This window comes from Pleurodeles waltl, chromosome 3_2 (genome assembly GCF_031143425.1).
Source record: "Pleurodeles waltl isolate 20211129_DDA chromosome 3_2, aPleWal1.hap1.20221129, whole genome shotgun sequence".
Taxonomy (NCBI): Eukaryota; Metazoa; Chordata; class Amphibia; order Caudata; family Salamandridae; genus Pleurodeles; species Pleurodeles waltl.
The window spans coordinates 173,132,981-173,151,347 of record NC_090441.1 but is presented as its reverse complement, the minus strand read 5'-3'; the positions used below and the strand labels follow the sequence as shown (position 1 = coordinate 173,151,347).

General features: G+C 47.2%; 1 protein-coding gene across 1 annotated transcript in view; it reads right to left on the bottom strand.

Annotated features, from left to right (window-relative positions):
• The window catches only part of SLC11A1 (solute carrier family 11 member 1), a 141,395-nt gene that overhangs the window by 28,708 nt on the left and 94,320 nt on the right, over nucleotides 1-18,367 (bottom strand). The window contains exons 12-13 of the mRNA XM_069227100.1: nucleotides 8,963-9,112; nucleotides 4,252-4,325 (exon numbers count right to left, since the gene is read on the bottom strand). Coding sequence (XP_069083201.1) covers nucleotides 4,252-4,325; nucleotides 8,963-9,112 — 224 coding nt within the window. The remainder of the gene's footprint in view (nucleotides 1-4,251; nucleotides 4,326-8,962; nucleotides 9,113-18,367) is intronic.

The following is an 18,367-nucleotide window of genomic DNA, read 5'->3' as shown; positions in this document are numbered from 1 at the left end:
TTTGCCAGCAAAAGGAGGCAACAGTGTTTACCTGGCAGGTCATGGATAGGGAGGAGTCGAGGATGATTTATAAGTTTGTAATGCTCAGTCGGTGCAGGGGGGGCAGTGAGGGATGTGGGTCGCCAGGAGTCGTCCCAAGCTGAGGTGGCATTTCTGACAATGATGAGCTCAGTCTTGTCAGAGTTGAGCTTGAGGCAGCTTCCTCTCATCCAGGTGGCAACGGCTTCCATTCCTGAGTGGAAGTTCCTTTTGGCTGTGTCTGGGTCTTTGGTGAGGGAAATGATGAGATGTGTGTCATCGTCATATGACACGATGTTCATACCATGGCTTCTGACGATGGCAGCGACAGGGGCCATGTATACGTTGGACATGGTGGGACTCACTGAGGATCCTTGGGGGACTCCACAGTTGACTCCTGTGGATCTGGTAGTGTAGGGCGGGAGTCTGACTCTCAGCGTCCTCCCGGAGGGGAAGGAGTGGATCCATTCCAGGGCTCTTCCGCGGATTCCTATGTTGTGGAGTCTGGTGCGCAGATCGGCCAAAAGTTTCTTCAGGAGAGGGCATATTTTGGCATGTTTCCAGGCTTCGGGGAAAGTGTCCGTGTTGATTGAGCAGTTGATTGTGTTCCGGAGCTCGGGGCGATGGATGCGCTGGCTCTGATTTATATGTGGTGCGGGCAGGTGTTCGAGGAGGGTCCGGAGTGGGTGCTCTTCATGATGTTGACTGTTTCCTCTGTGGTGAGCGTGGACCAGCTGTGGATGGTCTGGGTGGGTTCTGGGGGGGTGGGTTGGTCACAGGTTCCGGTGCCTGGATTTTCCGGGAGGAAGCTGTTGGAGATGTCCTGGATCTTGTGGTGGGAAAAGGAGGCGAGTCTGTCGCAGAGGTCCTGCGACGGGGGATGCTGGTGACTTCAGAGGGGGGATCTGTGAATTTGTTGATGACTGAGAAGAGTTCTTTCGAGTTGTGTGCAGAGGAGTTGAGGTGCTCCTGGAGTGTGTCTTTCCTTGCGTTCTTGATTTTTCATTGGCGGGCGGCGGTTGTGGCTCTGAATGAGGCGAGGTCTTCGCTGGTTTGGCTGTTCCTCCATTTTTTCTCGAAACATTTTGTGGGTACGCTTTGATTCTTGGTTTCTGGTGGTTAACCAGCTGGCTTTCTTAGGTATGCGTTTGGCCGATGTCAGCCGAAAAGAGGCTAGAGTGTTGGCGCAGTCAGTGATCCATGCGTTGAGATTGCGTGCCGCTGCGTTGGTGTCGTCGGAGGGAGGAGGGAGGGATTTGGCGAATGATGAGGTGAGTTGCTTGTTAGTGATTTTGTTCCATTCCCTGTGGGGGGGCGGGGGGCGCGGGTGCGGCTGCTGGGTGCAGTGATTGTGAAGTGTATGCAGCGGTGGTCTGTCCAGTCTGGGGTGGAGATGGTCTCGATGGTGATTCGGTTGCTTGAGATGAAGATGGGGTCCTGTGTGTGTCCTGCGATGTGTATGAGTGTGGAGACCAGCTTGTGAGGCCAAGGGTGGCGAGGTTGTCGAGTAGAGCATTGGTGTTTGGGTCGGTAAGGTACTCGAGGTGGAAATTCATCTCACGAGGAGGTAGTCGACTGACCCAGGGCCTGGAGGGTAGCGATGTCTACAACGTCATCTATGAAAGCTGGGCGGGGGCCGTGTGGCCTGTAAACCAGGGTGCCACGGATGGAGGAGATGTAGTTGGAGTGGACCAGGAAGTGAAGGTGTTCCATGGTGTTGCAGTGTTCTTCTGGGACAGCCTTGACACGTAGTGAGGACTTGTGTACGATGGCGAGTCCTCCGCCCGGGCGGGAGGGAGGTCCCTCCTTAGGATGCTGTAACCGTCGGGAATGGAGATGGAGATGGCGATGGCTGGACCCGAGGTGGGTTTAGTCCAGGTCTCAGTAAGGAAGGCGATGTCCAGTCGGGCGGTATTGATCAGGTCCCAGAGTTGAGTGGCGTGTTTGTGGAGGGAGCGGATGTTCAGGAGCGGGCAGTTGATGGGGTTGTGGAGGTTGTTGGTATCTTTGTGTGTGGAGAGTACCTTCGGTTTGTTGAGGCTGATGCTGAAGTTGCAGTTCCTGCAGGTGAAAGGTCCATGGGTGTCCTTGGGGGAGATGGTGCAGCAGTTATTGAGACGTCTGGTGTTGAGGCGGAGGAGGGTCTCGGAGTCGTAATGGAGGCAGTCCAGGGGGTGGTTTAACGGAGATCCAGGGTTCGTGGCTGGGCGCGGTCCAGGCGCAGACGGGCTTGCCTTTGGCGCGCCAGTGGTGCGCCCGCTGCACGCATCCACCATTAAGAAGGGGAGAGGGGTAGGGGGAGCGGTCATCTGGGAGGCAGGAAGGTGGGAAAGGTGCTTTGCGGGGGGTGATGGGCAGAGGAAAGAGGGGAAAAATGAAAAAGGAATAAAGGAAAAACAAGAGAAAAAAAGAGACAAGGCGGAAAAGCAAGAGTGAAAGAATGACAGAGAGAAAAAAATATTTACTTGAGATGGCCACTAGACCACTAGGGATGAGGCGCCGGGATGAGCCTGCGGGTGGAGGAGGGCCTCGAACTGAGTCAGGAGACTCAGTTCGTCCCAGCAAAAGGCAGAGGCAGCAGTAATAGCCAGAGGAGCTTGGGAGGGCAGCAGACGCCCTCTAACAGCACTGCGGCCGCCATTAAGAAGGGGAGGAGGCTGAGGGGAGCAGTCAGCTGGGAAGTGGAAGGGCAGGAAAGGTGCTTTGCAGGGGTGGGGGGGCTGAGGAAAGAGGGGAGAAAGGAAAATGAAATAAAGGAAAAACAAGAGAAAAAAAAGAGAAAAAGGCAGAAAAAGCAGAGTGAATGCACCTGATTGCCCATGTGCTAGGGAAGACATGAGGGGGTGCGTGGGGCAGCCGAGGAGACCCTCTTGCACAGGCTTCGAGACCTAAAGCCAAGGAATTGCATAACTCCTTGTTCACATTATCCTAAGGAATTCGGTATTACAGAATAATAAAGAGTCATTCAGTTCAAACCTAAACCCATACCTCATAAAATTATCCCCAACGAGGGAGAGTGAAAATGTGCTTATTAATAGACATAACTTCCAAGCAGAAAGCAAAACCGCAGATTCTCAGACAGCTTAAATCTGCAAATACCTGTTCCGCCACACCTGGATAGCAGGCTGACTAAGTTAACAGAAACAGGAATGTTAAAAGATCATTTATTAATCTGGTTTGATATAATGCAAATGCCTCATTCATACATGAGTGTGTGCTTTTATTTTTAAGAAACAAATATGCCAGTGATGGGGGGTGCAAAAAGTAATTGACCTCCCCCAATGTTGGCCTGACTTGTGGCAACTTAAGTAAAATGTTAGTGGTACATGTGTCCAGTGTCACTGCGTGCTGCTGTCTCCACTTGTGCAGTTGTGGTTGAGGAGGGCGGGCCGGGTCCCTGGACAGCAGGTAGTGGGTACTGTATAGGAGTTTCATTAGAGTACATAACATGACCAGGCCCAGGCTCAGACGGCCTCTATGGAGACCCAGCTCTCCTTGACCTGGGCTCTGCTAGCACTGGTTGGCTACCCAGAACCACCACTAGAACTTAAGCTGTAGCGCCTCCTCTGGCATACTAGGAGCTAGCGTTTTTTGTGCCGTGATGCATACATCAGCACGATCTTAAGGATTTTGGGGGCCCTGGGCCAAACCTATTTTGGTGGCCCCTATTTGGAACAGCTTTGGATTTATTATCCACTTTTGTGCCCTCTTTGTCCACATCACTGACAGTGCACAGGGGCACTCCTCCAAATTATAAATGTGTTTACATCTAATGTTCTGGGATAGTGACATGTTCTTTCACTATTGTAACACAGCAGCAGCTCACTAATATTACTGCAAATAATCTCTGTGACCCCTCTCGTTTGTCATATGTGAGGTCCTGGTTGATCTGAAACCAAAAAATCTTAAGGATGGTACATGCAAGCGAAGCATAGTATTTCTCTGCAAAATGTCTGTAAAAGACTCTCACACATTATCTGCATTTAAAATAAAGGAAAACGGGATCTAAAACAATCAGTTTGAGAATTATTCAAGGTCATTAGAACCAGACTCTTCCCAACAGAGCTGGCTCTATGGGGGCCCCCTGAAAAGCTGGGCCCTGTGCCAGAGGCCACTTTGCCCATGCCTTAAAAAATCTCTATCCAGCACTAAAATGCGTTACTCTAACCCGTGATGCGTGGTATTGGCAGGACTGCCCCCCGTTCCCTGCATCCCTCTCTTCACTCTACTTACATCCCGTTGGTGAAGTCGTGCATCAGGGGCCGCATGCTCGTGAAGGTCAGAATCGGGAAGAGAGCGAAGGGCAGCTGGGGGAGAGAGCAGCAAAGGTCAAAATGTGTAAAATCCTTTTACACCATGATAATAGTCAACAATATTACTCAGCAATAGTAATTGTGGTCTTTATTTCGTCCTTCAACCCCGCTTCAGTTATGCAAGTCCTGGAATGAAAAATGTTACTACTGGCCAACCCAATTCTACTTATTTTACTTGGGGCGGCGCCTTCGCAGTGGTGAAGCGTTACCCCACTGGCTCGGACAGGACGTGGTAATGCTGATAGCAATAACAGGGGGAGTGAGCGTGCACATGCAGCAGGCAGGACGTGGTAATATTGATAGCGGTAACAGGAGGCATCAGCGTGCACATGCAACAGATAGGACATGGTAATACTGATAGCGGTAACAGGAGGCATCAGCATGCACATGCAACAGATAGGACGTGGTAATATTGCTAGCGGTAACAGAAGGCGCCAACATGGACATGCAACACATAGGACGTGGTAATATTGATAGCGGTAACAGGAGGCATCAGCGTGCACATGCAACAGATAGGACGTGGTAATATTGATAGCGGTAACAGGAGGCATCAGCGTGTACATGCAACAGATAGGACGTGTTAATACTGATAGCGGTAACAGGAGGCATCAGCGTGCACATGCAACTGGCAGGACGTGGTAATATTGATAGTGATAACAGGAGGCATCAGCGTGCACATGCAACAGGCAGGACGTGGTAATATTGATAGTGGTAACAGGAGGCATCAGCGTGCACATGCAACACATAGGACGTGGTAATATTGATAACGGTAACAGAAGGCATCAGCGTGCACATGCAACAGGCAGGACGTGGTAATATTGATAGTGGTAACAGGAGGCATCAGCGTGCACTTGCAACACATAGGACGTGGTAATATTGATAGCGGTAACAGAAGGCGCCAGCATGGACATGCAATGGACAGGATGTGGTAATATTGATAGCAATAACAGGAGATGCCAGTGTGGACATGCAGCGGACAGGACGTGGTAATATTGATAGCAGTAAGATCAGGCCCCAGCGCGGATATGCAACGGACAGGACATGGAAATATCTTGATAGAAATAACAGGATGTGCCAGCGTGCACATGCAACGGACAGGGAGGTGGTAATATTGATAGCAATAACAGGGGGCACCAGCATGGCCATGCAACGGACTGGGCGTGGTAATATCAATATCAATTACAGGAGGCGTCAGAGTGCACATGCAACGGACAGGATGTGGTAATATTGATAGCAGTAACATCAGGCAGCAGCGTGGATATGCAACGGACAGGACATGGAAATATCTTGATAGAAATAACAGGATGTGCCAGCGTGCACATGCAACGGACAGGGGGTGGTAATATCGATATCAATTACAGGAGGCGTCAGCGTGCACATGCAACGGACAGGACGTGGTAATATTGATAGCAATAACAACAGGCACCAGCATGCACATGCAATGGACAGGATGTGTGTAGGAGGCTGGCCTGCGGTGTGGTGGGTACCTATGATACTTACACCTTATACCAGGTATCCCTTATTAGTGAACTGTAGTCAGTGTCTAGAAGCCAGGCTCTCTAGAGGTAGCTGTGGATTAGTAGCGAAGGCTTAGCTAGGAGATATGCAAAGCTCATGCAATATCACTGTAGTCACACAGTACTCACACACATGAAAGAAAACACTCAGTGTTACAAAATTAAAGGTACTTTATTTTGGTGACACAGATACCAAAAATACCATAGAGGCTATACTCCCTTAGGAGGTAAGTATTACACAAATTATATACACTAGTATGCAGAAATAGGCATAAAAACAGATAGAAAACAGTTCAATTGCTGTAAATCACAATAGAGAGAAATAGGCCAAGGGGGAGCACAAAACATATACTAAAAAATTGGAATGTGAAAGTCGGTCTCTCACCTACGTAAGTCTAGTGTGTAGAGGGGAGCTTGGAGTACTAAGAAAGCCTAAAGGTAAGTACTAGGAAAGCAGGAAGACATCACAGTAAGTTTCCTAGAACACACACAGAGAAGAAAATAAGAATTATGCAAAACCCAGAAGAGACTGCAAGAAACCAACAGTGGATTCCTGGACCAACGGACCTGTGGAAGAAGGGGACCAAGTCCATGAAGCACAGAATAGTCCAGGAGGGGCAGGAGCCCCTACCCAGCAGACTGACGGTGCAATAAGTGAGTCGATGTGGAAGAAGGAGAGTCAGCACTGCACCCAAGAAGACGAAGTTGAGTTCCTTGAGGATGCAAGTGATGTCCCACCTCAAAAGGAGTATTGCAGTTGGGTTGGCGACTTCGGATTCCGCCAACAAGCCTTGGCACATGCAAAACTTGTGGTTAGCAGAAAGTGGAGCTGCCAGGGACCAGGAAGGACCAGTTGGACTCTACGCAGGAGGGGAAGTCAGAGGGGTCCCTCAGCAACATAGCTCACAGAAGCCCAGGAAGCACCCACAGGACGGGGACACGAAGGTTGAGGAAGAGACCCACGCAGCACTACGACAAAGAGGAACCACTCAGGAAGCTGTACTTCACAGGATGGAATGCTGAGGGCCAGAGCTTCAAGATGCCTGAAGATCTTGTGGAGAAGTTGCCAACAAGCCTTGGCAGCTGAAAGGGACGAGGTGCCTGGGGGTACTGTCCTGCGTGGGCAGGCAAGGGCTTATCTCCACCCAAGTTGAACAGCTGGAAGAGAGGACCGTCGGGACCACTTCAGTCCACCACCTGTGATGCAGGATCAATGCAACTCATCAGGAGAGAGGATCCACACAGCCAGTCTTCAATACAGTTGGTGCCTCCTGAAGCAGGGAAGTGACTCCTTCACCTCAAGAGACATTCCTTCTTCCTTCTGATGCAGGCTGAAGACGGGCTGTCTTCAGAACTTCAGAGGATGCATGACCGGGGAAATGTTGTAGTTGCTGGAAGGAGCCATGGATACTATGTTTCAGAAGGCATCTTGCTTCTTTGTTGCAGCTTGCCGGGTCCTGAAGCGTACAGATGCAGTTTCTTCGGTCAGAAGTTGAATTGGAGGGTGCAGAGGAATCCTGCTGGAGTCTTGCAATCCGAATCTGAGGAACCACCCAAGAAAGAGACCCTAAATAGCCCTGAAAGGGGGATTGGTCACCCAGCTGGGTGACCACCTATCAGGAGGGGGCTCTGACGTCACCTGCTGGCACTGGCCACTCAGATGCGCCCAGAGTTTCCTGCCACCCTTCAGTCCAAGATGGCAAAACCCAGGGACCCTCTGGAGGAGCTTTGAGCACCACCCCTGGGGTGGTGATGGACAGGGGAGGGGTCACTCCCCTTTCCTTTGTCCAGTTTCGTGCCAGAGCAGGGACTGGGGGGTCTCTGAACCGATGGTGACTGGTTTATGCAAGGAGGGCACCAAATGTGCCCTTCAAAGCATTGCCAGTGGCTTGGAGAGGCTACCCCTCCCAAGCCTGTAACACCTATTTCCAAAGGAAATCCTTTGTTCTTCCTTCCTGGGCTCGAGCTTCTCAACAACAGGGGGGCAGTAATATGTCTGGAAGGCAGCAGCAGCTTGGGCTGCTGGGAAATCCTCAGAAGGCTGTAATGGCAATACCGAGGGTCCTCTAAGGAGCCCCCAGAGTGCATGGGATCATACAACCAATGCTTGCAAAAGCATGGGTGTATGATTCCAACATGTTTGATAAAAAACATGCCTATGTTCGGAGATACCATTATGTAGCTGGACACAGGTATTGTCCTATGTCCAGTACACGCATAAAATAGTGTCCTCGCACTTACGAGGTCCAGGAAAATGGGCCTGGAGTTCGTAGGGGTACCTCTGCTGGTGCAGGGGTGCCCTCAGACACAGGCACTTTGCATCCTGATCTCTGGGCTGGAAGGCCTTCCATAGGGGTGACTTATAAGTGACCTGGTGCAGTGAAAAGTGGCAGTGAAAGGGTGCGTGCACCTTTTCACGCAGGCTGCAATGGCAGTCCTGCATAAACCTTTGCTTGTGCTCCCTATGGGTGGAAAAATATATGCTGCAGCCCATAGGGATCCCCTGAAACCCCAATGCCCTAGGTACCTAGCCACCATATACTAGGGACTAATAATGGGGCACCAGTGTGCCAATTGTGGATGAAAAACAGAGTTTTGGGATAGAGAGCATAATCACTGGGATCCTGGTTAGCAGCATCCCAGTGAACACAGTCAAACACACTGACATCAGACAGAAAAAGGGGGTAACCATGCCAAGAAAGAGGGTACTTTCCTACAATGTGGCAATATCGATAGTACTAACAGGTGGCCTCAGCGTGCACATGCAATGGACAGAATATGGTAATATTGGTATTAATGACAGGAGGCACCAGCGTGGACATGCTTCGGACAAGATGTGGTAATATTGATAGGAATTACAGGAGACGTCAGCCTGCACATGCAGCAGACAGGACATGGTGATATTGACAGCAATAAAGGCGAGGTACCAGCATTATTAGGCAATAAACGGGAGGCGCCAGCATGCATTAGCAATGCAACTGAGGAACCACTATTTTCTGCAATAAAGAGAAAGTGCCAGTATTCATTGGTGATGGGCCAGAGGCACTATTTTTGCTGATGATGAATGGAGGTGCCACACATATAGACAATGGGCACTGAGGCCAGGAGACTCACCAGAATGCTCTGCAACACATTCATAAGGTCGTTCAGCTCCGTCAAGTGGTTCATATCTTGGAAAGCAGCCACCAGGATGGTGGGCAGAATGGCGCAGGAGCGGGTGAAGAGGACGCGGTAGAACCGAGACCACTTGAGCTTCAGAAAACCCTGGGGGGGGACACAAAAAGAGCCACACGCTATAAACCAAGAAAGGAACCAATAACACAATGAGCCCTGCCAGTGATACCCCAGTCACAAGTCAGTGAGTATTGTGAGGCGATCAAGCCTTCAATAATTCCACATCACAGTTTCAATAGTATTATCAGTCTCTTGCATCTGTGTGGGGGGGGATGCAGCATGAGGTCGCTGGGCCTGGTCAGAACTAGCAAGACAAGAATCAGGTCAGTAGCATCCACATGCATATCTCTAGCCAGACACATTAGCTGGTTGGTTCATTTAGTTCTTCACTGGTCATCAGAGGGACAACTCTCTACAAATTACTTTCTCTGTGACAAAAAGAACAACTGCTATTGTGAGTGGTGTTGTGACTGACTCTTCCTCAGCCTTAGCAGCCTTTTAGATACATCAGGACATTCTAAAATATGCTAATGTTTCTGTAGGTCAGGAGGCATCTGCATCAACCTCCCATGCCTGACTCTGCTGCTTCTTGATTGTCCTCGTCCAACAATCCTGACCAAAGATAATGTTCTCTGGGATGAACAAGCGTCAGAGAAACAGATCTGGGAGCATCAAGGTTCAATCATCCATTTGTCCAAAGAGAGCACCAAACTGGCTTCTTTGCGTCCTGATGTCATGAAGACTAACATATTCAAACTGCTTGAGTAGTTTGGTCAACCTGAGGGCCACATTACAAACAGGCTCAAGGATCTGTATCCAGGCAGCCAATCAAAACACAACACTGCAGGGCCATGCACTGCCTGATCTCCTACTGTGACAATTTGACCCAAGTCCATGGATTGTACGAATAACTGAGCATCACTGACAGCACATACCTTAGCGTGAAAGTAGAAGTATATCCCTGCGGTTTGCTTAGATGTGCACAGAACCACAGCAAAGAAAAGACCTGACATCTTGGAACTGGGGCTTGGCTCGGAATTCCCACTTATGTGTACCACTAAGGGTTCGAACCTTATATATTTCCACAACATGGAACTTTATGATTCCGGTGAGCAGACTTCTGCCCTCCCACTGACCAGTTAAACCTTCCCTCCTGACCTCTTCTTTACCCCAATGATGATCTGTGGAAACTGAATGAGCAAAAACGAGTATACAAAAACTTGAGTAGGTGTTAATAATCCCAGTAATTACCGGGGAGATTTCTGGATCCCCCAAGACAGCCCATGGTGGGGCTTTGATCAACAGGATGGAAAGAAAGTGGCCAAGGGCCTGATTTAGATCCTGGTGGAGGGGAATACTCTGTCACAAACGTGGCAGATATCCCGTCTGTCTTATTGCGATCCCATGATATCCTATGGAGGTCATAACAGGGTGGATGAGATATCCGTCACGTTTGTGAAAGAGCATTCCCTCCGCTAAGATCTAAATCCAGCCCAAAACAGTCTTTAACCTATTTCTCTTCAGTGACTGAAGACAGATTGCTCAGAAGATTGTCAAAGAACGTTCTAGCTAAACTCTCAGTGGCTGAAGGGGATCTTGCCATGCTTCAGATTCAGTGACTGAAACTGGTCTGCCCATATTCCAGATTCAGGGTCTGAAGATGCACTACTTTGAAACCGGTCTTGGGTTGCTTGGGTCCTCACCTGGCAGTTCGGGTTCGACTGTTCCTACTGGAGCAGGACCAAGACTGATTTGCACAAGGAGGGCCTCTGTCTAAAATGGCACAGTGGGTGAAAAATTATGGCCTGAAATGCGGCCCAGAGCAATTGTCAGTGGATGAAATTAATTCAAGCATTCCTTCCACCACCTTGTTGTTTTTGCAGAATTTAGTCAAGGCAGGCCCTAGGCTCAGTAAGATAAATTAATCGGTTTTAATAACTGAAGACATCCTTGAAAGATTCTAGTGCCAGTTAAAAAAGATCTGAGGACTGTAGATGGTCAGGACGGGTCCTAGACTGAAAGTGACTAAAGGTTAAGTGGTCAAAGTCTAGAGTCAGTTACAAAAATTGTTTTTCATGTGCTAGTCAAAGTGACTGAAGATGGTGCGTCTGAAAGAGTACTGCCATGGTTGAGTCCTAGTCTTGATGACTGGAGATGTTGAAATAAGTTCCAGGGCTCATATTTATGAGACCCGTGTGCCACCGTTCTGTCACTTTTTGTGCAATGGTGGTGCAATCCACAAAAATTATATTTATGAAGTTACGCAAAGCCACTTTGTATGGCTTTGAATGGCCTCATAAATATGGAATCAGGCAAGGCAGCACAAATTGCTGCGTTGCCTTACTCTGCGCTAAGGAGGCGTTCTATGGGTGTTGCAGTGGGTGTTCCCACACAACACCCATGGATTTTCACACATCCCCAGATTTACAAGACCTTGTAAACCTGAGGATGTGCCAAAACTAAAATGAGGAGAAACATCACTATTTCTTCTCAGCTTTTTCCTCTTCCCATGTGTGCTGCATTTTGCAAGATTGTGTTTGTGCAGAAAGATGCCCCTTCCTGCACAAAAACAATCCGGCCTGCAAGTCAGATACCCTTGCACCAGGGTACAAGGGCACCTGCGTTGGCGCTGGGCTGTTAAAACGACTCCAGCGCAGGGGGAATGGACAGGAATACACTGCATTGTATAATACGGCGCATTCCTGCCCTTTCGCTGTAGCGTAGGGTAGCGCTGCAAGGTCAGCTGCTGCGCTGCACCAAATCTCATAGATATGCAGCCAGGTGTTTGGAGGTCCTGCTACACCCCAGCTGCGGCTCTGCTTTACTACCCGCCCAGACAGCAGGTAGGCCCATTTTGCTTGCTTGTGTTAGGGCTTATGCTCAGCTTGCTATGCCACTGTCTGTTGTGCAAAAAGAGGGCGTGGCTTAGCAATGGGCCGAGGAGCTTTCATTTCACTGATTTGCAAACAGTTGCTAGTGAAGGGATAATTGTCAAGTTTCAATGGAATAAATGCGAGGTTGCATTTATCCTCAAACTCAGTGACTGCCAGCCTCAGACATCACGTGCTCAAATGTTCACAAGAGGGAAAGCACCTTTCGGAGTAGAGAACACGAGAAGACCCATGATTCTGCTTCCTTGACATTTTTGGGTGTAGATGATTTTGTGTTTTATGGTTTTAAATGCATGTATTTTTGGACTTTGGTGAAAGACTACAGCAGATAGCTATGATAAAAATGGAATAAATGAATGATTCAATCAACCATGCGTTAAGAATGGAAAGGACCTTTAAGTTTATATAAGTACTGTTTTGATATACCCAGAATTTCTGATTTAAGAGCTGAAATATACAGTAATCTAATGGGTAGCATCTTCTGACCTTCCCAACCCAGAGACCAAGAGAAATGTAACAACATCTGTGGGTGTTTGTGTGTGCGTCTGACATTACACAAATTAAGCTGGAATTTTACCCAAATAAGTGTTATCCTTGCCCTGCAGCCTCATTCTCTGATTTCAGAAGAAACCCTTACTGCCTTGTTGCAATCGAGCATGGGAAAGTCTCAAAATATCTGCTACTGTGTATTATCCTTTGAGGCCAATGGATGGCGCCATTGTCCAATGCTGAAGTTGTCTATGCCCCTCATGTCAGTACTCTGCAAGACCTTCATTACAAGTTCCTCAGAAAGGTGTGCTAACTTTACAATGATTCATTTACCTAGACTTACAGTTCCATCACATTTTTACAATGCAATTTTATTTCATTTTTTTGCATGCTTTCACTGTCAATAATGTTTTTAACTATGGTGTATTCTAGTTAAGGGAGGAATGTGTTCTACTTAAATAATATCATTAAGTTTACAATAAGGTTCAAAAAGTGATATGAGGCAAAGAGTGGGAAGCAATCCAGATAATTAAGCATTTCTGATTTATCTGAATACTAATTTGATTCTATTTATTCTGGGATTATTAAAGTGCCATGGCGCAAAGTGTGAGAAGAAACGTCTATAAAAATTACATTTTTCTAATGTATTATTGTTTCTTTTCTTGCAGCAATTCTTTCACAGTTGAGTTGAAATGGACCAAATAAATAATATGGGGGCACAGGGTGGACAGTAACTGTATGTAACATGTAATATTTATTAGATGATCATTACGTTGTAGAACAGGTGATTAAATTAATATTTATTTGAAGTTCAAGCAATTTAAGAATGGGTAATTAAATTGTTAAGAGGTAAGGGTGTTGAGTAATTTAATTAGAAACCATTAAGTATCAGAAAATTCAAATAACCATGCAATTTTTGTTTAAATTAATTTAATTTATGTTAAGTATATTTTAAGAAATTGTGTTCTATTTATGAATGGGTTAATTAAGTGATATAAGTGCAAAGGGTGGGTAGTAATTTAACTGGAGCATCTTACTTATATTGCATTCTATACATAGATTTTTTTATCCGATTTTTGGACAATTAATAATGTAAATATAGGGGCAAAGGTTAGGTAGTACATTAATTTAGAATTCATTACTTAAAGTTAAATTAAAAAATAGAATCCTACTTTTTTTTGTTAAAAAGAATATTGTTCCGTTTTGATCCAGGATAAAAAAATATATAAGATTTGAAGATAATGTATTAAAGCATAATATTGTATTTACAATTAAAAAAAACAGTATATGGTAGTGTTTTTTTGTACAAAACATCCTTAAAATGCACTGCTTACTGACTCTGAACACAGCTGTAGAATGTGCACATAGAATTTTGTCAACATTGTCACCGTTGTATTATATTACCTACTGTCATTCGCTACTAGGCACTCATAATTAGAACCTAGTTTCCATAGGAAAAGTGTTTTTTGTTTTGCTTTGGGGGGAAAACAAATGTCTAACTGTTGAAATACTTAGCACAAGCCTTGGTAATGGCCAACGTAAAGAAACAGCTGTATAATGGTGACACATTAAATAGGCTTAAAACAAAAGCTAACTGATATGCAATCAGACAACTGATAGGCGGATATTGTATGGACTGTCATGCTAGAGTGCATCACCTGATAATTGATAACAAGGCCAACACCACCACCCAATGGGCCACTGCTATTATCAGATATCTGCCGCAATTTATTGGACTGTGAAGTGCACAAACAGGGCAATCCGAAATATCCATGCACCAACAATTCTTGTTGATAAGCATAAAGCATGGCTCAACCATTTCAACAGGAACCTACAACTTCCAAGTGCACCTGCTTGTGTAGTGTCCAACTCTCCTTCAAGTCGTAGCCACCCCCATGGAAATCACGCAGTTGTGGCCGATCAAGCTGAGGATGGTCGAGTTAACCACCTCCTCCATTGCCTGGTCCAGACTGTGAGCCGTGTGTTGCAGGGTGTGGTAGCCACTGCAGCCCACAGGCAGCTAGGGGTCTGAGACTGTAGCTGTGGGTAGGGTGGCTGGGCAGCAGGGAAAGCGGGGCCGCCGCTGTCATGAATCCTTCCCTGACTCCCCCTCCCTGAGCTGCCGCCGTGTTGCGGGGACAGGGGTCAGAAATGTGCTGCTACAGCTAACAGAACATGCGTAAGCTCCAGAGTCACCAGGGGGCGGGTTCAAAACCAAAACAGAGATTGGTCGGGATTAGGCGTGGCCCAGAAGCTAAATGACAGATACAGGTGAGAAGAGAAAGAGCAAACGTGTGATCCAAGGGAGAATGGGCTGATTAAAGCCTGGGACTCAGAGCTGAGTGAGGAAATTAGCTGAATGCATCAGCCAACAGGGACGCAGAGTGAGCTCAAGCTTATGAACTAAGTGAGCTGAAGAATGGAGAACTTTGGGGTGACGTTTGGCAAAACTCAGGGAGCTCTGTAGCTGGAGTGGAGCTTACCGTCCACCCATACCAGGAACCCCATCCCCTGAGGCCGTGCCAAAGTTGAAAAAGGAAGGGGGCACACAGCCCCCCTCCCTGAACCGCTTTCTGTCCCGGGGACCGCATCCCCTGGGTCCCGGCCATTTTAGTAATTGGGACAGGAGCCCTGGGGACTCCATCCCCTGTGGCCCGGCAGCAATCTAAAAAGGGAGGGGCCCACGCAGCCCCCTCCTGGAGCCATTAATGGCTCTGGGGAACCCACACCCCAGGGCCAGCTCCTGCTATGTCCCTATTGCCCACCCCCAGGACATAGCGGTTTCCCTGCCCCCATTGGCATAGGCAGGGAAACCTGTGCTCGCTCTCACTTGACAGGAGCAATTTCAGCCAAGCGAGAGCAAACATGAAGTACGCTCCCAGCTGGCGGGAGCGTGAAAAATGCCCCCCACCCCACCTGCTGGAAGCGGACTTCAGATCTGTTTCCCTGCCCGCAGTGATGTGGGCAGAGAAACAGATCTGAATACTGTTCCCACCCACAGGGAGCAGCATTTTTAGCTGCTTCCTGTGGGAGGGAGCAATGTCGGCTGCTGCTGAAGACGGAGCCTGCTGGAGCTGTGGGGGCCTTGGGGTTCCCCCTGCAGCCCCCAACAAGAATATGGTGGGTGCCCTGGGTGGGCACAAAGTCACCCAACTTTAATTGGCTGGGCCCCAGGGTATGAGGTCCCCCGGGCTGACATTGACTTGGGAAAGGGGGCTGTGTGCCCCCCTCTCTGCTTACAATATGGCCAGGCCACGGGAGATGGTGTCCCTTGGACTGAAATATGCCAGGGGAGGGGGGCTGATGCCCCCTCCCCGTAAATCCTGTGGTGGCCCAGGGAGGGGACCACATACTCCCCTCTCTTAAAAATATGTACCGGGCCGCGGGGGAAGGGGTCCGGGAGCCAAATTCATCCCAGAGAGGGGAACACATGCCCCCCTCTCTCATAAAATGTGCTGGGTCACAGGGGATAGGATGCCTGGGAGAAGAAATAGCCTTGGTGAGGGGGGCTGCATGTCCCCCTCCCGGGGTGGCTGCCTTTGTGACTTTGGGGGGTTTGCCACAGGGCCTGGCTACAAGCCAAGCCTTGCGGACAACCCCCTGCTGTGCACGACCAAAGAAAGTCCACGTAATGGGGTTGGCTGCATGCTGCGGCCAACCCCCCACTGTGCACTGCCGAAGGCAGTGGCGGTTGGATTAACGTATTGTAATTAAATATTACTTTATGCTAAAGAAAACCCTAAGATAACTATAACAGGTGCCCTCAGAATGCACTGCTAATTACCACAGTTATTATATCACTCGTGACATCTTATATGACATCATTGATAATATCACTGCAACACTTGCAATAAAATTATTGATGAGAAAACTATGCATGGTGGGAGCGGGTGGTATAGTTACTGCAGGGCACAAGTTATAGTTACTTGAGATAACGCTAACTATAACTGATGAATTTCTATGGTTTTGTGTGTGTAAAATCCCAACCTAACTCTAATGTCCTTGTAACCTTGGTTTTTTTCGTGAATTTCTATTGTTATGGGCGAGCACAAAGCGCTCCCTCCATTCTGTAATCTCTCTTTAGGCTTGAAACCACACCCATGGCACATCAGTCACTTACATTGGTTCATGGGCTTGCCTTTTAAAATCCCCTTGCTTTCATTTGTGAAAGGCATGCATACGTCAAGCCTTTTCCGGTGTTTATCCCACCTACACAGCACCGGTAAAGTACCAAAAACATGCGAGGCTCAATGTTTTCAGCCTGGAGTCCAGACTACTTTATCTGTTTATTTTCCACGCAGCTCGATCGTGCTGCATTTTACATAGCGCTGCATTTTTTTTTGCTTTACAACGCTAATAGCTCTAACTCGAACAAATGCGAGACCCGTTGCATTCAAAATGCTTGTTTTTTAATTCTAATTGCAAACTATATTGTTCCTGTAACCTTTGGGTTTTTCAGTGAATCTATAAATAGATGTTACCTACTGGCGGTCGTCAGTAGGTAGTTATGGTTAGGGCCTAGTTTCCCTTGAAAAAGTGTTTTTGACTTGGCTACATCTTTGGCATCGTTTGACGAATCTTTATGAAATTTTCCAACAAAAGTGTGCTCCAGGGTCTTGTTGTGCATGGAACCTTTCGGAATGATCCGTTAAGCAGGGGCTGAGAAAAAGTGTGGGTCAAAAAAGTGTGTTTCCCTTGTTAATTCCCACATACTCTTTAGACAAACCTGCAGCCTGAACCACTGGACGGAATTACAACACATTTGGCAGAAAGGTAGCTTTTGGTCTGCAAATCACCTGTTCTTTATTTGGTGTACATCCATTCCATAGTTGTAGAGAAAATAAAGGAAATCCAGATTTGTATATCTGGGCAGAGGCTAACCACAGATCTCATGGCGAGATCTGATTGGCTGTCAGCGCTTCAACCAGGAAGTGGGCAAATATACATGGTACGCATGTGAAATGCATCGTAGTGAATGGCAGGTTTTGAGGGACACAAAAAGGAGAACGTATAAAGGGTGTAAATAAATTTTAATTACAATAAAAATCATTTGTTAATGGTAACATACTAATTTTAGGAATTGTGGTGTGTTCCAAGGTGATTTTACCCTGCTGTTTTCTCATGATTTTCCCATAGAGGTTATGAAAGGTGCTTTAGAAGCTAAAATTAGAGCATATTTTGTGTACGTTCACACTATCTTTCTCAGCCATATGAGAAAGCAGTCAGACATTCTCAGTAAAACATGTACTTCCAACAGGAGCAGCCTATCAGGTGATTCCCTTGTGCTCTACTGCAGCCTCCCGGAGTGTTCTAAAGAACAACTAGAGCGCTAATAGTGTTACTTATGACAATAGTGTGGCACAACAGAAGCCATCTTGATTGAATCAAACTGGTAAAACTTAAAACATTTAATATAGAAATGAACAAAATGATGGGGTTAATTTTGTCATAGAAATGATGGTTAGTGCTGTAGAAAGAAATAACAGGACATGTTTTAAGTGAGTTCTCAAATATCTTCCTCTTCTATTTCATTGAGACATTCTGACACACGGACTGAAACATTCACTTTCAACACCAGCAGCAGACTGCCAGTTACCTCCCAGATGGTCAGCAGCATAAGGTGTTCTAATGTGCAACTAGAGTGCTAACTTTCTGAATTTATGCCAAAAATGTGGCAACTCTGAATGCTATATTGATGGAATCAAAGTGGAAGACTGAAAGCGTTGTCTAGTGACTATACTCCAGTAAATAAGGAAATCAGGGCGCTTCATAACAAAAAAGTCTCCCAAGATGGCCACCAGAGAAAAAAGAGCCCAAATGCAGCACACATATCACCCAAATGTGGCCCATGTATAGCCCAGTGACAGAAGTGTGAAAATCACTTAATATTTTAGCTTTTTTGCAGTTTGATATAGCACAGACTTGACCCGAAGGTATTGGAGGGCTTTACATGGGCATCAGTTAC